The following is a 21,979-nucleotide window of genomic DNA, read 5'->3' as shown; positions in this document are numbered from 1 at the left end:
CCACTTAACAGATAAACAAATGCATGTTACCACTTATAACTGAAGACAAGAAAGAAACAAACTACTAGCAGGAAAAAAGTAACAAAAGACAACACAATGAACCTACATGAAGTTCTAATTCCTGTACTATACTTGGAAATGGATCCTATACTAAAAATGCATCAGAAATCTGTCACACACACACCAAACACACAAGTTACAACCTTCCTAAGCATCATATAAAACATCATACAGACTTTCAGTAAAAGCAACAGTTTTGGATCCAGATTCTAAAGTCGTAGAAACAGTCCAATACTGGCAACACATTCAGATAGTCGTAGAGACAGTCTAGAAACAACATCAATAACTTTCATATCTTGATTGTTTTTGCTAGAAGATGGATGATTTAACGGTTGCATATCTTCTTGTGGTGATTGAGCACCTAATGAGGACAACATGGCAGCATTCAATTGAAATCCCGAGGTACATACGCTTAAGTCGTCCAAGAATATCATTTGTAACTTCTTGGTGTATAGCTTCTTTTTGTTGTTCTAAATTTTCCAACATCCTTTGATGCATCCTCTCTTCAAATTCCTCCATTTTTCCCCATCCTCTCATCATTAGAAGTTAAACAATGTTCAGAAAGCGCTTTCCTTTTCAAAGTAGTTTTGGTAACTTCTCGTCCATACAATCTCAGGCTCCCTGGGTGTTCTTTTCCCATGACTGCTGTAAAAGCATCAAATGATTGATTGCCATTTTCACTCTGTCAACCTTGCAGTTCCTCCATTTTAGTCTGCAAATCAAAGTCAAAAGTCATGTATTTAAGAATAAATAATGTATCTTAACAACCTTATAACCCAGTAAAATTCATACAATTTTACTAATTGTATCTTCGTTGGGGTCCTTGTATACTCGACCGAGTTTTCTTGATCTTGTAGCCACAAAGAGTTATTTAGATGTCAGCTCATCTAGACTTTCATTCTCTTTTTGCTAATTACATAGAGTTGCTAATAAAGATCTTTTATGACTACAAGTTCATATTTAATAATCAATAGAAGAACATACCAAATTATTGCGTATCACAACAAAACTTGTTTTACCAGCAGTATGTGGATTCATCCATTTTTTTCGATTTTTGGTATTTCTTTCACTCATTTCCTGTAAATAAACGAGTATGTAAATTCTGCGTAAAATTAAAATAGAATCAAAAACAAAAAAAATTAATCAATAACAACTTAAAATATAAATCTAACCTTGAATTTTTCAGAGGCCCAATATTTGAGAAGATCCTTAAAATCAGATTCTGAAACATCTTTCGGCTTATTTGCCATTCGAAGATCATCATTATCATATGCTTTATAATATTTCTGATACAAGTCATTCTTATACTTTCTCCGAGCATTCTTAATTCTATCCATAGCCCATAGTTTTGCACTTTCAGGAATATCATATTTCTCCTACAATTTGTTCTTTATATTATTAAAAAGTATGAAAAGTTTATAACTGAAATTAGAAATGCTGGAACTCAAACCAGAGTATACTCCCACAAATCATCTTTTGTGTCCATATTCTTCCAATTATGAATGTTTAGAGGACAAAGCATAACATTCCTTGCCAAGGTTCCAAGAAAACTCCCCAACTCTGTGACAACAGCATTAGTAGGAACAATGGGTTGATTGTACCTATTCAACACAACCAACTTACGCTCTTTTCGCCCATGTACACTTTGCATTACTGTACTACCTCTTTTCTTTTTTTGAGTTACAGGGCCTACAATATACGAAGCAAATTTAAACAACATATAAACAATGTTAACTGATTTTACAATTCCAGTACATTTAAATATTTAGAAGTGAATTTATATGTTTTTACCTAGTTCTCCTGATAGGTCATTTTCGTCTGAATTCTGTGTCTCTTGTTCCACTTGGTCCTGTATATCACATGCCTCTACAGTAGGAGATTCTCTTGGAACATGTTGCAATTGTTTCTCTGAAACTTGTGCTACTACAGTGGAAGAATTCATAGGTGCTTGTGGCACTTCTTTTTGCACAACTTGTGATATTAAAGTGGAGAGAGTTGAGGTACATGTTGCTGTGGTTTCTGCGTTGATCTTGCTATTAATCTCGAAAAACTCTGAGGCATTTCATCCTTTTTATACTGTGCTTTCAAAGAACAAGAATTCTTATGTATACATACATACATACATATATATATATATACATACATACATATATATATATATATATATATATGTATGTATGTATATATATATATATATATAAGAACCAGTTCTTGTTAAGCACAATATAAGGTACTTTACATGTGCATCATATACAATAACAAGGCTATGATACTTAAGAAACACAGACCTTCCTATAGTTCTAGCCCCTCAGTAGTGTTGTTGAGACTCTCTTTAGTGATTTACTAGCTAGAATGCAAATAAACATGTATTTCTAAGGAAAAGACATTTATCACTTACTCAAAATAAAATAAACATGTATTTACAAGACATTCAAAAATTATTTAGCATCCATCCAATCCCAATCAGTATCATCATAGTCATCCTCCTCTTCCAACGTTCCCATAGTTGTATCCTCTGAAAATTGAGCAATAGATGGCATATCAACAACATCAACAGGAACATCGTCTCTTGAACATCTCATGTCAACATCGGATAATCTATATGAGGGACTGATGTCTTCACTTTGCTCTCTCAAAAATGTATCTCCAATATTAGGACAATTTTCTTCCTACAAAGCAACAGACACTTTATTCCTTGCATAACAAACATCCTTCTCAATTGGATCCGCCACATAAAATACATGATGCACTTGAGACGCCAACACAAAAGGGACATTTGTACTTCGTGATTTGTTAAAGTACACACGAGTTAACCCATATTCATCTATTTCATTATGAAACCAATCACATATAAATAGTACAACACTAAAACAATTGTAATAATCAATATCAATGATATCTTTGATAGCCCCATAATATATAACCTCTCCATCAATGGGATTCGGATCTCGAGCACTAGAAAAACGATCAGTTGTCGCTGATAAAGTCACTCCACTATTTTGAGACTTGCATGAGTAATCACATTTTAATGTATGAAATCGGTATCCATTAACGAAATATGAAGTATATATTTTGGTTGCCACTCTATTAGGCCCTTTAGCTAGCCATCTTAACTGATTAGGCACTTCAACATTTTAAACTTTCTCTTTGAACCATTTGCCAAATTCCTGACTATAACTCTTTGCTCTTGTCCATGCATTTGATCTAATATTACTATCAATTAACCTCTTATGCTCCCTACAAGTATGAAAAATTCAAGTTTGATTATCAGGCATTTATAATTAAAGTTTTAATTGCCTTGTCATAATTAAATAAATGAAGTTTAAATTATATATAAGTACTTTGTTCTTATCTTACTTGATAAATTCTTCTACCGCTTTATCACCAGTATTGAAGAGAACATATCGATGTACTTCACTAGGTAACTCTTGATCCATGGTAAAAGTCTTTCCATTTCCAACTGGATGCCCAAGCTTAGGAAACAAAAGGGACAAATCATATCCCTCTTTTTCAACAACCTCGTCATCCTCAGTTCGGTACCTACTGAATGGCGTCTTCACTCCATAATATAGGTATCTCGAACCAAAGGTCAAGAACTCTTCAACATCAAACCCCTCTATTATACAACCTTCTGGAAACGTCGATTACGAACAAGACCCTTGAACTTACACATTTTTCTCTCACTGGAATACATCCACCGAAGATGAATTGGACCACCCAATCTAATTTCATCAACCAAATGTACAGGCAAATGTTCCATTATATAAAAAAAATGGACGAAAAATCTTTTCAAGCTCACATACAATTTCTTTGATTTAAATCTGCATTGGCTCAAGATCTGCTCTCCTTATAACCTTACTGCATATAGCTTTAAAGAAGTTTTCCAACCTAATCAAGGCTAATGAAAGATTCTTCAGCAATCCTTTTAGAACCACAATTATGATCAAGTAATGCATTATAAAATGAACATCATGGCTTTTGTAACCTGATATTTTCATCTCATACACATCCACACGATCTGATATGTTTGAGGCAAATCCTTTTGGTAATTTTGCATTTTTGAATACAGTGCAAAATAATAGTTTTTTTTCTGGCTTCATGGAAAAACAAGATTTAGATAAATGAGCTTTTCCATTTTTATTATCTTTCCTTGGATGAAGCTCCTTTCGTATCCCCATTTCTTGCAAGTCATAACGAGAATTAATGTGATCTTTTGACTTTCCTGGGATATCAAATAAAGTCCCAAGCAAACTATGACATATATTTTTCTCAATATGCATCACATCAAGATTGTGCCTCAACTTATTATGTTTCCAATATGGTAATTCAAAAAAGATGGATCTTTTCTTCCATGGACCCTCATTATTTCGACGTCTTTTCTTGTTGGCCTTTCAAAAAACATTATTGAAATCAGCCAACTCTTCAAACACTTCTATGCCCGAAAAGGATGTAGGTGCAGGTCTATGATCCTTCTCTCCATTAAAAGATTTTTTGTCTCTTCTAAATGGATGATCAGGAGGCAAAAAAGCCCGATGAACTAAGTAACACATTTTACGACTATGTTTGAGATATTGAGAGCATGTGTCGTAGTTACATGTGGGGCACACTAATTTTCCCTTAGTACTCCATCTGGAAAGCATTGATAGCGTTGGAAAATCACTAATTGTCCACATTAAAGCTGCACGCATTTGAAATGTTTGATTTGTATGAGCATCATATGTTTCTATCCCAAATTCCCATAGTTCCTTCAATTCAGCAATTAATGGTTGTAGGTACACATCTATATCTTGTCCAAGAGATGATGGCCCTGGAATGATCATCTACAACATCATCTACTCTGGCTTCATGCAAATCTACGGTGATAAATTATAGTTCATCAACATAAAAGGCCAGGTACTATGGGAAATGCTCATGGTTCGAAATGGATTGAAACCATCACTTGAAATCCCAATCCAACATTACGAGGATCATTTGAGAAGTTTGAATGCATAGAATCAAAATCCTTCCAAGCTTCTCCATCAGCAGGATGCCTTAAATCCCCATTATTAGGTCGTTTACAATCATGCCATCTCATTACAACAGTTGTTTCAGGACACATAAACATTCTTTGAAGCCTAGGCTTTAAAGGAAAGTACCTTAAAATCTTTGCTAGTGTTTTAGAGGTTGCATTGGTTGTGTTATAACCCTCATTTCACCATCTAGAAGAGCCACACACAGAGAAATTATCTTTCTCTACATTTTCGTTCCAAAATAACAGGCAATCATTAGGGCATGTATGTATTTTGTCATAGCCGATACCCAAATCTTTTATCATTTTTAGCTATATTGAAAGACTCGGGCAGTTGATCAAAGGGAAATGCTTCTTTTAACAAGTATAACAGATCAGTAAAAGCCACATAACTCAACCCATGTAGGGATTTTAGCAAGTATAACCGAATGATGAAACTCAACTTACTGAAGTTCTCACACCCTGGATATAACTTTTTTTCTTTTATTCAATAATTTGAAAAATCTCTTTGCATCTTTAGATAACCCTTCTCTCTCTCTCCTTCATTATGACTTGTTTCACCCTCTATATTTCAAAATGTATCATGATGTAGTCCATCAATATCATCATGGATGCGTGAAAGTTGTGTATTTCGTGAGGAAACTCTCTCCCCTTGAAAAATCCATTTGTTTCCACAAATCCATTTACAATCAAGTGTTCCTCCACCACATTTCTGTAATGCCAATAACGATTGATGCATATTTTGCAAGGGCATAATATTTCATTTCCTTTTGAAGCTCGTTGAAATGCCTTATCAAAAAAATCAGTCACTCCACTAATATATTTATCAGTGCATCGTCCCCACGTGTCACTTTGAAAAAAGTGATGCTCCGATAAAATTTAAAGTGTCAAGGTGAGGAAGTGACACTTCAATGATAATTTTAACGTGTCATGTTGAAGGAAGTGACGCTCCAATAATAAATTAACGTGTCACATTGAAGGAAGTGACGCTCCAATAATAAATTAACCTGTCACATTGAAGGAAGTGACGCTCCAATAATAAATTAATGTGTCATGTTGAAGTAAGTGACGCTCCAATAATAAATTAATGTGTCATGTTCAAGGAAGTGATGATCCAATAATAATTTAATGTGTTATGTTTAAGGAAGTGACTCTCCAATAATCATGTAACGTGTCGCGTGAAGGAAGTGACGCTCCAATAATAATTGTAATGTGCAAATTTGAAGTAAGTGACTCTCCAATAATAATTTAATGGGTAGCGTCGAAGGAAGTGATACTCCAAAATAATTTTAATGTGTCACGTTGAAGGAAGTGACTCTCTAATAATAATTTAACGGATCACGTTGAATGAACTGACTCTCCAATAATAATTTAACGTGTCATGTTGAAGGAAATGACACTCCAATAATATAATGTGTCATGTTGAAGGAAGTGACTCTTCAATTATAATTTAACGTGTCACATTGAAGGAAGTGACACTCCAATAATATTACGTTTCACGTTGAAGGAAGTGAGTCTCCAATAATAGTTTAACGTGTCATGTGGAAGGAAGTAAGTTCCAATAATATAAAGTGTCACTTTGATGGAAGTGATGCTCCAAAAATAAAGAATCAGCTTCTCTAGTTGTCATTACAACTTTGTCGTCCCAGTGCTCACAGAAAATTTATTAGACCAGAATAGAGAAATTATAAAATTTCAAGACTTTTAATAGCGTCAAGATGATCTAGAAGCCATGGAGAACGAGAGAATCTTGAAGAACTCTTTTGAGAACTTATAATGTTGAAAAGAGGCTCTAGTGGCTGATTAGGGATTTCACATGAGATGGTTCCTACTTTGAATCTGGAATCTCTTGTAAAGAAAATACTGGTTTGATAAAAGATAACTTTGAATCTTGAAGTTGAATGGAAGATTTTGAGAACTTTGAACCATTTCAAAAAGTTTCCCATGTTTCTAATCCAAGGGTACTTAACTGAAATAACTTGCAAAAAATTAAGAATGACTGATTCAAAAATATGCCCCATTTTCCTCGAAGGTTTGTAATTTGAAACAATCAGAAGATCAAATCCTTTATATGATTGCCTAAATATCTTGCTGGAACAAGAAATCAGGTTTGAGGTAGTTCAAAACTGAAGCTCAACAAAATTTTAAGGGAAATAAAGATTTGTCAGAGAAAAGGCAAGAGATTAGAAATCAAAAGAGGACAAAACTCATCAACGCAAAATAGAGGATAAATTAAGCTTGGATTGGATCCTTGTTGTCGAGAGTCCTTCATGATCACATCTTTGGATAAGGACTAGCATGTCTCATTTGTATGGTGAATGTCTGGGCTGATATTTCAAAAATTGAAAAGATCTTTTGAAATTTTGACTCCATTCTAACGACACGTGCAGAGTTCAGATGTAATTAGTAATAAAGTAAAATTAACAAAGCAAAAGATAGGTTTCAAATGAAGTTGTTCAACTTATATTGTCCTAAATAACGTCTTATGGTTTTCGTCATTGTGCCAAGTTATCCCATTTGTAAATTTTAGAATGTGTAAGTCATGATAAATTGAAAGGAAATATTTTAAAAGTTTAGTGAGAGTAGAAATCATCTGAGTTATGATCAGGGCATTGTTAATCCAATGATGCCTTGTAATTTTATAGTGCATGCATCCAAAGAAAAAATTCTTAGTTTTGAGAGACTGATTCATGTTGGCTTTGCCTTGCCATCATGATGCTTCTTTGCCTTCTGGATTACAAGCTTGTCTGGTCTCGAAATGTCGCTTCCTCAAAAATTTCTACCCAGTTTAAAAGATAACATAAATATTGAACTTCTATAGTTTTTAGCTGAATTTTTGAGTGGATCTCAAAAATTTTGTTCCAGTTGCAACTCTGATGTGATCCTTAATTATTGTTTGTTGAATAAATTCCTATTCTAATGAATTTTGACATCCTCCCAAAATTCTACCCAGTTTTCATTAAAGAAAAATTAAAATATTACGAGGAATATGACTGAGCAGGTGTGGCACCTACGTATCCCGTTGAGCAGGAATTAGGTCAAACGTAGTTTCAATTATTGAGAATTAAAGGGAATAGAAAAACATAACAAAGGAAATGACCGAGGCCGACATATACCGCCTACATAACTCATTCTTGAGAATTTAGGACAAACATAGTTCAGGTACAAGGAAATATTAAAAAGGAAAACGAGGTGACCGAAGCTGACATAGGCCGCCTACGTAGCTCATTCTTGAGAATTCAGGTTTAACGTTGTTCATTACAGATGAAAGATGCTTAAAAGGGAAATCAAATCCAACCAAACGACTATAAAGAAACAAAGCAATAAAAGTGTGATTACACATAAATAAAATAACAAACTCCAAATGCAAGACTAGAATATGCCAAAAGTGTGACTTCCAGGAAACTTGCTTCTGCTTTGCAACTAGTTATGCCAACAACTACTCCTTATGCTTGGGTAGCAGATTGGTGTTCACATTCGGTGGAGCTTGAGCAAGTTTTACCACCTCATTATCAATCAGATCATGAATTTTGTGTTTGAGAGTGATACATTTCTGGGTATCATGCCCAATAACTCCTGAATGATAAGCACACCGCTTATTTGGGTCATACCACTTAGCTGAAGAATTCACAATTTTGGCTTCCACTGAATGAAGTATACATTCCTCCTTCAATCTCTCAAAAAGTTGAGTTCGTATCTCACACAATTCAGTGAAGACTCTAGGAGGCTTTTTCTCGAAATTAGGACGAGGTGCATTCTTTTGAGTATTTTTCATTGGCCGTGGAGAATGAAATATTGCTTGATTGTTTCAAACATAGTATAATGAAATAGGATGGAGGTGGTTGATGGTTATATGAGGTAGCTCCTCGAGTCGTTAACATCATAACTTCTTTCTCTTTTTTCTTTCCATTTCCAAATGAATTACTGTGACATTCCCTATTAGCAAAGTGAGACGAGGTGAAACTTGTAATTCTGCCAGTTTTGAGAGCGTCTTCAATCATTTCTCCAACCTTGATAACTTTCGCAAATGTCTTTCCACCCATTGTCACCATTCACTCATAGTATTTTGAGTCTTGAGCTTGAATGAAGTAGGTGATCATTTCTGATTCCTCCATAGGTGGGTGCACCCTAGCAGCTTCTTCCCTCCAACAAATGATATATTCTCGAAAGCATTCAGTCGACTTTGGTTTTAGCTTAGTGATAAAGATTCTATCAGGAGTGATTTCAACATGAAACTTGTAGCGATCCACAAAAGCATTCGCTAGATCATCCCAAGTATGTCATTTGGTCACATAGTGCTTAGAGTACCACTCCAAAGACTTTCCAATCAGACTTTGATTGAATAACTTGATTCTTATCACTTCGCTGTTTCCAACCCCAATCAACTTTTCACAGTAAATTTTCAGATGGAAAAAAGGATTACCTGATCCACTGAACTTTTCAAACTTTGGAATCTTGTAATTAGGTGGAAGCTCAACTTCTAGGAATGAGCACAACTCTTCGTATCTAACACTTAGGCTACTATCGAATCCTGCAAGACCTCTCATAGCATCTTCCAAGCTTTTCATGTTCCTATTCATCATTTTAGCATCAATTGATTTTACATCACCCTAAATTTCAACGTAGTAATTAACATCTGGGCGGTAAAACTCTTGAGCCTTGGTAAAATGTGGAGCAGTGACATAAGTGTACATTGGCGGAGCATGATGTGTTACCGTTGGAGCTTTTGGATGAGCAAATGTATACAAAAGTGGAGTATCCTAAGTTGAATTAGTGAGTGGGGCGCTTTGAGTTTGTTGAAAGGTGCTAAAATGATCTCCTTGTTTGACTCACTTGAAGTTGGAAATAAATGTGAAATTGGCTCTTTTTGGCAAGCATCAGGTGGTAGGTTCTGAGAAGTAGCTTGTTATTGAGATACAAGGAGATTCAATTCACCAATTTGTCTCTCTAGACGATCAATAACATCCATGGATGATTCTTTTATTACCGAGGTGCTAGATTGGCCACGACTGATGAAGTGGGGATCATTTCAGACGAAGCAACACTGTTGATAGTGGGATCCATTTTTGACCGAGTTCTCTTAGTAGTACAAGTAAGAAATAAAGAGTCTGTAGAAATTTCCTTGACCTTAGACCGCGTAAAGTATGGGTGGTCTGTCAGCGCGCACTTTGGTGAATTGAGCAAGTTTGATTACCAACACAAATCAATCTCTCCTTTTAAAAACAACTCATAAAAACTAGAGAGTTGGTCCATTAATCATTATGGTCAATCAAAATAAAATATAAAAACAATGAAATTTATTTTGCTTCAAACATATTAGTCCAAAATTCGAAGAATTTAAAAGACTCAAAAGGGGTGACCAAATGAGAAAACTTTTGCCATTTTGTGAACTAAAATTTTAACGAATGAAAGGAATCTGACCAAATCAAACTATATGATTTAAGTAAAGATTCAAATGTTTACTTTTGGAAGGTTCGATTAAAAAACCCTTTTGAGAACAAAGACGTCTTAAAATTCACTTGAAATTGACGGAATATTTAGTATCACCGATTAGGTGGATGTGAAAAATAATTTTCAGGAAACAACGAGGTCAACATGAATTTGAATGATAACCTAATATTCTAAATAAATCTCTACTGAACCTAGAACTTGAGTGATTTTGAACGTATTTTGATAATGGAGTCAAAGAGTATTTTGGAAGGTTTGAAAATTGAGTTTATATATTAAATGACGTTCTAAGACTTTGGATTGGAATAATGGACCAATTATGTTTAAATCAAAACATATGTATATAAACACAAAGGTCAAACAAGCACAAATGAAACAAAATTTATAATAGTTTGACACACAAACAATATGTAACGCCTCCTAACATACATGTGACCTTTTCAGCCAAAGGTAGGCCTATCGTTTGAAGGATGTGTATATCGTTTGTAAAACATTCCATTGCCCCAAAATATATATACAAACTTTATAAATAAAAAAAATGGGGATACATAATAGAGGAGAGAGAAATAAATATCAGTCCCACGCAGGGGTACAATGGTAAATTAAACTAAACTTCCATATAAAATATTCATTCTCAAAATTCTTGATGTTTTTGAATTTCTTTTGGACGAGGAGGATCTTCTCTTGACTTAAACAAAGAAACTACCTTTAACATAAAACCCAACCCCAAGGGACAATGGTACACACAAATCGACATACATATCCTTCAAAATTAACAAAGAGTTGGATGATCGTCTTATATTGACGTGGGTCAATTAGACTCAAGGTGGTCTTCTAATGGGCCCAATACACCTTCGGTATTGGGTCGTCTTAGGTTAATGAATCTAAAAAGAGGGTTTTGGTTTCACTTTACGCTAGTTGATTAAGAGTGGATTTTGAAGGTCTGGGAACCTAAGGGGACAACTTAGGCTGAAACTCACGATAACCATTGGACGCATGACGAACCAATAAATTATCGATCATCCCGAAAAAGTAAAGTATAAAAATTTTGGTTGCGGTTCCAAAAACCATTCAATCAGAAGATGCCATGAATGCATATGAAAGTTAATATTCAACATTTTAGCACATAATTGCAAAAAGTAACGCTTAACACAAAAAAAGTTAGCCAAATGGTAACATCCTTTTGGTTAGAACCTAGATGAATCCCCAACAGAGTCTACATTCTGTTACGACCCGATTTCGAAAACTAAGGGTTTCGAAGATGATTTTGAAACTTCGGCAATTTTGTAACCTAATTGGAAATATTATAATTTTAGAGTTGCCACTTAATTTGTAGGAAAAATTAAGAAAACCATTTAAAGAAGTAATTTCGAAATAAAATCCTTAATAAACCACGGTCGAGCAAGGATTCAACTAATTCTCTGAGGAAGGGTTTAGGCACCTTAGAGAATCCACTAATAAGCGTGTGACCAACAAGTTTTAAGAAGCTTGACTATTTTATAAAAAAGAAGACTTACATTACTTAAAAGAATATTGTTTACTTAGAATTATTATTTTTGAAAATGAGAAATCTTTTGATACTTGTACACATTTGTATTATCCCAAATAACAAAATAATCAAAATATTAAAGTGCCAAAAAGTAAAATTCTAACTTAACAATTTATTCGAGTCAAGTTTTTTAGTTGAATAATCAACACAATCACTAAGACGTGGATTTGAAAGTTAAATACTAACTATGAAAGAATATGGGTAGTTCTCAAGTTAGTCTTGAAGCTTAGATTACCTAACTTAAAAGAGTTTGAAAATTTGGATACTTTAAGTAAACAACTAACAAAATAAAAGAGTTATTTAAGAACTACCGAGGATTCAACTAAGTTATATAAGACAAATGTTAGAATTTAGAAGCAAATATCACAAAATTACAATATATAATGGAAACAAAGTGTGAATGGAACTTGGACAATTTTAATTCCATTTGCTGCCGTTGCTGCCCGGATTTGAACTTTTAAAGTCCAAATATTCCCAGTTCCAGTCCCTTTAAGACTGTTGCAACTGCTGTTGGTTTGGGAGGGGGCGGGGTTAACAAATTTTTTGTTCATCATTTTCGGCCTTTTGAGGCTGCTGTTGCTGCTATTTTCTAGGGATTTTGACCCAATAACATGTCTCTCTTTTCACGACTTAGATGGAGGTTGACTCAAGGAAAAACGGATGCAAGGAGGGGAGTGTCATTAGACTCAAACAAGAGACTTCATGCAATAAAGGAAGAGGAAATATGAATTAGAACCAACAAGAAAAACAATGTCAAATTAAGCAAATAACTTAAGATGCCTATAGAGATTGTAGAAGTACAGCATTTAAAAAAAACATTTCTTCATATTTAAATGTAACACACATTAGAAGCTATCATAGGCATTATAAGTAGATAAAAAATTTAAAACTAGTGCTTCGACTTCATATTTAAATGTAACACACATTAGAAACTATCATAGGCATTATAAGTAAATAACAAATTTAAAACTATTGCTTCGACTTCTCCAAGGGCCTAGATGATCTTTGTGACAAAAGACCAAGTACATATGTCCGAACTTTGTAGAATGCATAATCCAATGAACCAAAAGAAGGACATCAACCCTTTTTCAGTGTATAACGTTGATTACACGAACATGACTTGGACAATCGCGAGGAAACAAAACATGTTCCCCCATTAGTTCTATCTCCCGGACGAGGCACTGGGACAATGCTCTTCTAGTTGAATCCATTACAACAAATCAAATGGACCTTTGGTCCTTTATAAAACACACTCTTTATAGAATTAAACAACTTTACCTTCAATACTCCAACTGCCAACCACAACTTAAATCAAAGGGAAAGACCACCCTCAACTTAGCAATTTATAGCAGATACAACCTCGTTAAAAAAAATGGTCCATACATACTAGCAACTAAAGAAAGGTGCATATTTAGACCATATCGACACCACTGCTAAAGGTATACATAGCTAAATCTCAATAATCTGAAATTATCAAAACATGGCATAAATACTCCAAAACAGTTCATGTGCTCAGTAAATGACATTCAATACAAGTTCAAGCTACCTCAAACTACTAAAAATCAATTTTTTTATAAAATTTTGCAACCAACCATAGCAGAATCTCAAATTTTGACCATTCCGAACATTCTTGCTAGCATATATTAATCTAAACTTAACAGACGACATACTAAGTTAACTAAAGAGCAAAACTTTACGAGATAGGAAATAGTCAACAGAAGCATAGTTGGACTTCATATCATATAGACATCACAAGACCTTACTACTAATCTCAATCTAAGCCTACTAGTGCAATATACATGTGAAGTCCCGTAACCTCACACACACTAAGTAAACTCATAAAGAGACCACAAGCGTACCATTTACTTCATACATAAACAAGGAAAGTAAAGACAACTTCATATATGCCAAGTAAGACCTTCATCATATAGTCAATAAGACCAACATTATGCATATAAGGTAAGACCTCCTCATATAGACTCACTAGGACTCATACCATGCATATCATCACACCAATTAGACAACACTACAAAGTCATGCATAAAGAATATAAATATATACATATACATTAGAACACCTTCCTAGAACTCCCTTCAGGAGCTACTTGTGCAATGCATAGGTAAAGTCACATACCTTCACCTACACTAAGAAACTTACCTTAGGTTATCCTAGTTAGGGTTCATTACTTTACTTCCACTTTTCATTTTACTTTAGGGGAACTATAGACTTAACCGATACTAAGCTCATGGGTGCTAAACATGGAATATGGTGTTGTGGAACCTTACACCAAAGGAAGGTGCTCTACATTGCCAAAGTAGAACATTAATATCATGCTAGCATATTATGTGATATCACTTGCTATATCCTATAGGGGAAACATTATTTATGGAACTTGGAGGTGAAAATCCTCTTTATTTCAAATGGGGCATTGTAGTTATCCACCTCGTGAGAATTTTGGTTAGCCTACCTTCCTACATTGGGAAGGGACACCCCTCAACTTCAATTTCACTCGGTGCTAATCTAAGTTACCTTTATTGAAAAGCCTTTATGAACATTACTTTATAAAATTAGGCTTTAGGATATTGACTCCCCATATGCTTAGCTCATAGGTCATAGATGAGAGAATCCTTTCATCAACCTATATCATATGATAAAACCATTCACATCGATATAGCATATTCAAGCACCATCTAGTTTATGATACTCTTGAGAACACCTTTCAAGAGCTCGTCGATTGACTAGATCATCATTCATGCATAATGGACATATTTTCATATGTGTTTACACATATATGTGAGCAAACCTTTCACATAAACACCCTTAGAACACACACATTCATACTTAAACATATCATACACTTGACATCATAACATACAAGTCATATTCATAACATAATCATGCATTCATATTCATGTACATAGATCACAAACCTAGAATTATTCTATCAAGGCACACATGTGCAATGTATAGTCAAGGTCCCATACCCTTTTCCATACTAGTACACCTATCAAGTCATCCTAGTTAAGGGATACATAACATACTTCATGGACATTTACTCTATATGTATAGTAGTAGACACTAGTGCATACGAGAATACCCTTTCATTAGACACCATGAACCTATACTACTTGTAAGCATCCATGAGGTGTGTGTACATTGGACAACATGATCACATAATGGCAATAATCCTAACATTGAGGCAGCCACCTTACAAAGGTCACAATACACATTCAAGTACCCTAAACAATAGACAACTCACATATGGAGCAATGGGAACTACACACAACAACATCATAACATAGGAGACAAGACATCTTTACTACTTGAATCTAAGACTCCTAATCATGCTTGAGACCACACATTCATGTAGAGGTTCATAGGTAGGGATCATTCTACACAAGAGTAACGAATCATCAATAGACCTCAACCATGTCAAAAATATATACCTATAACCCTAGTATCCTCATTCACATATAGAAAGCATCATCAATATAACCTAGATCATGAACTAGCACTGAAGACTAGGCTTAATACTTCATATTGTGTGATAATCAAAATAACACTTTCAAGAAACAATTGCCTTTAAGACCAGGGGATAACATCACATATAGAATGAAAAGAAATTAAATACCGCCACCATAAGTGGACTATATCACACAATGCCATACGAGGCAAAGCATCTAGCAATTGTATAGAAAAGTTGAGAGAATAGGGCCAACTTAAAATTCTTCCAAGCTTTGATCATCATTGATCAATTAAAATAATTCAACATCAATACATGTATTAAAAAGTATCTAAAGGTACCATTACAAAAACGAAATCATACTTCAAACATCAGGGTTTCAAGATCACATTGGGTACACTTCTTCATCAAGTCTATAGAAAGTACAGGAATGTAGATCAATTTACCCAATCTTTAAACCTTGATCACAGTTGATGAATAATCAACAATTCATATTCTATTCACATGAATAATACTAGTATAGGCAATTCAACATAATTGAAGCATTATTCAATCAAAATAGAGTTAAGATCACAAGACCGATATTACAGGTCAATTTAAGAATTCAAGAGGATCATGGGTTCATCATGAAATTGGATTGAAATTCATCTTTAAAACAGTATATAATTATTAATTTATCATAAACATGCTTTTGAAATTAATTTGAAAAAGAACTCATGTCTAGATTGAAAATTGGGAATTTTGGTCTTTTAATCACTTTTGAAAATCCTTGATTGAACTCCTTAGATGAATGGATAACTAAGGAAGAGATAACCATACCTTATTGATTGAATACCCATGAGAAATTCGAGAATAAACCATGAAAATTCAGCCCTTAGCTTGACCTTGAGTTTCCCCTCCAATGGAGGTTTGAGAGAATTTGGAGGAGAAGAGAGTTTTGGGATTTTTGATTTTCTTATTGGATGTTGGGGTTTTGAATTGGGAAAGGGGTTAAGTATTTCTTAAAAACAGTTTATAAATGTCTCCCAATATTAGTAAAACACTCCCACACTTATTTGGACTTTTAAACATGTCAAACTTAACTTTCACTTTTGAAATCTTCATCAGGGAACAAGTCCGCGACGCAAAGTTGTTCGCACATGATTTTTGGCATTAATTCGTATAAAAGTAGAGTCCACGTTGTGTCTGTGAGGAGGAAAAAACTTTTGGCCATGGGAGACCTTAGTCCGCGACGCGAACAAGCTTCATCATACTGCAAAAAGTTGCTGCCTTGGGCAGCTTGCTAGCCCAAGGTTGGGTCCTCCTCAAGGATCCTGGGACGGTCCTTGAGGAGTCGTGCACGGATGTTTAAATCCTAAATACACTCGTATACATGTTAGGGTCCTATCCTATCAATTTGAGCACCAAACAACACATAAAACTTGCCAAGACACACATGCACGTCTCAAGTCTAACTTTCGGACGTTCTTGAACGTTTGACCTCCAAATGACTTAAAATCAAGTATACATACTATAAAGCACTTACTTAACTTATTTTAAACCTTTTTAGGCACATGTGAGGCTCTATGCACCTTAATTCTTTTTTAGGGTCCTTACATAAGAGCTCCCAAAAACCTTTACGGGGGTTCTTTCAATTCTTGAGCTCTCAAAAACCATCCCCTTGAACAGTGAAGAGAAGTGGATTTACATCGAGAAACTTTTGGGTTGAAATTCAGGGGGGGGGGAATGATGTGGGACTGCTACAAATTTTAAATTTTTTAGAGGATAAGGTGTGAGCTGGTTCATACAATTTCAAATGGATTGATAAGGAGGAACCTTTGATTTTCAAGTAAGGACGAGGAGGAACACGAGATTTTGACACCTAGATCGTTTCTCAAACGAGTCGTACGATTTACAAGAGGCGAGGGAGAAGGACGCTTCGACAGGGTTGATTATGGAATCGGGTTGCATTTTTCTGGGTTTCTTCGTGATGAAGAAGAAGACACGGGTGTGGGTCGGGTCGGCTGGTATACGAGTGGGTATTGGTATTGGGGAGTCTTGGTATTCTTTGTTGAAGAAAAAGTGGGTCGGGTTATATGGAGGAATTGGGCTGGAAGGTTAACTGAAATTGGAGTTTGGGTTCAAATAGAAAGTTGGACCAAAGGTTGGTCTTTTAAATGGATGGAAGAAATTGGTTAGATTTAGAATGAGGATTTGAACAATGGATTAAAGTTATAGAAAATTGAACTTAAGAATATAACCGAAATTGAGCTGAATTAGTAATTCGGCTAAAAAAAATTAAATAAGAAAATTAATATAAATTAATTAATGAGCTTCTCAATCTTAACGACCTAAAATAATTAACTTAATTATAAACTAATTAACTCAAAAATATAAGCTATTCATTAACTGAACTAATTTTCTAATTATTTAAGCAAAACTAAAATCATTTTGAGGTGATCTTCAAATATTTATAAAATATACTAATTATACACATAATATGTATAGAAATCTTGTTTTATTTAAAAATTACAAAATTACTACGATTACTTTGAAAACTCAAAAAAAATATTTGAATTTTATAAAGTCAATTATTTTAAATCGTTAGAATTTAGGAAGCTCCGTGATCAATTTATATTGTGGAGGGCCAAAATTGGGTGTCAATAGATAAGACTAGTATGAAATTACAAAATTATATTACTCGTTCAAAAGAATTGTATTCTTTGAAGAAAAAGTTTCACTTAAAATATTGTGATTTTTTATGAAAAGATATGTCTATGAAAATAATATTTTTGTATAGAAATGAACATTGGTGAAAAGTAACATGTTATGTTTGTGTTGTAAAATAAATATTTGGGTCATGTTGCCCTTATTGGACCAATGAGACTATGGTGATGGGTAATTCTATAAAAAATTAAATGTTATGGAAAGGTCCTTCTAAAAGTGACATATGACAAGGTGTTGACTGTAAAAGAAGGTCTGTATTTGAAAAATTATAAAAAGTAAAGAACAAAATATTTGTGGGAAAAGGTTACCTCACAGAAGGTCTTTTCAAACTTGGTATTTTTGTTTGTTCTTACTTGCTTGACTCAAATTATTTGTGACATAAATGATTGAGCCCGTGAGGCCGGCCCAACCCAACCCTCGAAATAAGTGGAGTTGGGTTTAATAGTTTTGGTCCATTTGGCATGTTGGCCTCATAGGCCCACCAACCCACAAGCCTTAGAGGCCAGCCCATGGGCTATTAATTTTTGTAAATATTTTTATATATATTTTTAATAGTGTTTTATTTGTAAAGATTTTATGAATAGGTATGTCCAAAAATAAAAAATCAAGTATTTTGCAATATCATCTTGCATGGTGAATTGCAGGTGAAGATGAATTTCTTAAGAAAATAATATCACATGTTGATTCAAATGTGATCGAGTTGGTGGAAGTAAAAGCGGAGTTGTAAAACATTAGTTAATGAGTCATGTAATATTTAGAAATTTAGATTTGTTTAGTATTTAGGCTGCCTTGTGTTGCTGGAAAACTTTTAAACCAGCTAGTTTTTGTGGGAGAAATGATGGAATGATCAACATTTATCTGTAAATCTTACGTTGGCTATTATATATTTTTGTAATTATTCACCAAAGTGTGTGATTCAGAAATTTATTTTTGTAAGTACTCACCGAAGTATGTGATTTATAAATGAATTTTTGTATGAATTGATGTCGTGTTCATAGACGTCAACATTAGATACTCTTTCTACGAGAGTAATATTGTTCATTTTTTGGTTAAAGGATCAACCCGTCCCAACCTGTGGGCCGCTATTTTATTGGTACTTTAATTAAAATGGTAAGCCCGCCCCAACCCATTTAACTCTGTAGCCTGTTAGGGTTGGGTTGGGTTGGGTAGGGCCAACCCATTTTGACACCTCAAACTATGCTCATGGGTAATTCTATAACAAATTGAATGTTATAGAAAGGTCCTTCTAAAAAGGACATATAACAAGGTGTTGACTGTAAAACAACGTCTGTATTTCAGAAAATTATCAAAAGTAAAGAACAAAATATTTGTGGATAGAGGTTACCTCACAGAATGTCTTTTCAAACTTGATATTTTTGTTTGTTCTTATTTGCTTGACTCAAATTGTTTGTTACATAAATGATTGAGACATTTCAATTACAAACCTTGCAAAAATAGATCAACTTAATAGTTTTGCCTAACTTCTAGTGTAATAAATTAATGTCAAGTATGTGTTGTTGAAATGAATTAGAATACTTTTGAACTGATTTACACTGAATTTGTGATATGAAGTCAACATCATCTCATTGTGGGAAAAAGTGTTTCATAAATTTTATTGACAATTGCACTAGATATTGTTATGAATGGTAAGGATGAAGCAATAGAAACATATAAGCGATATAAAATTGAAGTTGAAAGTTAGTTGAATATTTTCATGATTAGAAGTGGTAGATGTGAAGAATTTGAATCTTCTTTTGCAAAAAATGGAATCATCCATCAAATTACTTCACATTCTCACCTCAATCTAATGAAATTGTTTACAGGAAAAATTGAACGTCCTATTTATAAGTTCAGGTTTACCTCAAAATTTGTAGGGGTGCTATCATTATAGCAAAACAGAACAACAAAAATTTGTCTGTATATAAAGAGAGAAACAAAAAATTTTATTTGTTAGTAAAGGGAGTAACGAATAATTAAAAAAACTTTTGTTTATTATGAAAGGGAGCAACAAAAAGTTTTGTTTGTTCAGGCTTTGTTGTATCCTGATAGAGAATGATTATCGCCTCTTAAAGTATATACAAGCAATAACTCTTGAAAGATAGTGAACTAACAATTTTCAATATAGTCTAATCCATATGAGAAATGGAAATGAGGAAACTATTTTCAAACTGGTAAAAAAAGGACCTAAGACTGTGGATTGTATGTTCATTTGATATGCTACAAATAATTAAACATGTCAAGTTATGACCCATATGTATGAACCATCGGATAGTTAAGTGAAGGGTCTAAACAACCTTGGAATGAACCAAAGGAGAATGTACTTAGTAAAGAGATTCAGAGGGGTAGTAAATGTAAATGGACAAATTACTTCCTTCGAATTTGATTTTGTAATATTTCTTCTTGAAAATGATTCTCGTAAATTCGAAGAAGCTATGCTCTTGTGGACTCATTTTGAAAAGAGGCTGTCAATAGTAAAATTTATTCAATCTTAAGCATTTGTACTTAAGAGTTTGTTGATATTCCTCCAGGAAATAAACTTTTTGGTTCAAAGTGGATCTACAAAAGGAAAAGAAAGTTGAGGGAACTATTGATAAATGCAAAGAAAGACTTATTGTCATAAGCTATAGACAATAAGAAAGACTTGATTATTTTGACACATAATAACCATTAACTAGAATACATCAAGCCAGATGTTGATTGTTCTAGTTGCGGTGTATGGCCTTCAAATTCGTCCAAATAGATGTAAAAATATTTTTCTTAAAAATGAAAAATTAGAGGAAGAAATTTACATGGAACAACTCGAGGGTTTTTTGGTTCCTGGTAAAGAAAGAAAGTCTGTAAATTTGTTAAGTCACTTTGTGGACTAAAAACAAGCGTCCAAATAATACATGCAAAGTTTGACCAAATTATGTTGACAAATGAATTCAAAAATGTGACAAAATTGTTACATTAAAGACATCTGAATCACAAGGTCATTGTTTGTTCTTATGTTGATGACATGTTGATCATCAATAAATACGTTTCTGACATAAAATGCTATATGCTAGAAAGTAACTTCGATATGAAAGACATTGAAGTTACTGATGTGATTGAAAAAGTACTTGACAAGTTCAAGTATTTGGATTTCAATATTGCCAAGACTCCAATAAATGTGAGTTTTGTACTTCAAAAGAATAAAGGCAAAAGTGACTCGCAATTGAATTATGCTAGAGTATTGAGAAGTATGATATATATCATGAAGTGTACACAATCAGATATAGCATGTGCTATTAGTAAACTGAGTCAGTTCATATGTAATCCTAATCAAACTCATTGGATGACAATGAAAAGAGTTTTGAGTATTTAAAAACATACTTAACAAACTATTGCTTTAAATTTTAACTAGTATTCAACAATATTGGAAAAATATAGTGATGCAAATTGAATCACTAGGTCAAATGAAATAAAATCCACTAGTGGATAAGTATTTACTTTTGGTGGAGGAGTAGTCTCTTGGAAATCTTCCAAACATAAATGTATCGCTCGCTCTACTATGAAATCTGAGTTTATTACTCTAGATAAGGCCGGTGAAGAAGTTGAATGACTCTGAAATTTCTTGAAAGATTTTTGGCCCAAACCTTAAGCTCCAGTATGCATACAATGTGAGAGTTAATTTTCAATAGTTTGGTCATGGAGCATGATGTATAACGGAAGGTCTCGACATATATGACGTAGACATAATATCGTTAGAGAACTAATCTCTACT

At 33.9% G+C, this 21,979-nt stretch overlaps 1 protein-coding gene and 1 pseudogene across 1 annotated transcript; both read right to left on the bottom strand.

The window, feature by feature from the left end:
- Positions 1–385: 385 nt before the first annotated feature.
- On the bottom strand, positions 386–1,310 carry LOC107027612 (annotated as a pseudogene).
- Positions 1,311–1,504: 194 nt separating this feature from the next.
- LOC114078420 lies at positions 1,505–2,004 on the bottom strand. Its single transcript, XM_027919280.1, has 2 exons — positions 1,852–2,004; positions 1,505–1,749 (listed from the first exon to the last, which is right to left on the bottom strand). The coding sequence occupies exons 1-2, from the start codon at positions 2,000–2,002 to the stop codon at positions 1,505–1,507; spliced, it is 396 nt and encodes a 131-aa protein (XP_027775081.1). The 5' UTR covers positions 2,003–2,004.
- Positions 2,005–21,979: the final 19,975 nt, after the last annotated feature.

This window comes from Solanum pennellii, chromosome 8 (genome assembly GCF_001406875.1).
Source record: "Solanum pennellii chromosome 8, SPENNV200".
NCBI classification, from domain to species: domain Eukaryota; kingdom Viridiplantae; phylum Streptophyta; class Magnoliopsida; order Solanales; family Solanaceae; genus Solanum; species Solanum pennellii.
The sequence above is the reverse complement of the archived record's forward strand: the minus strand, read 5'-3'. Positions and strand labels throughout refer to the sequence as shown.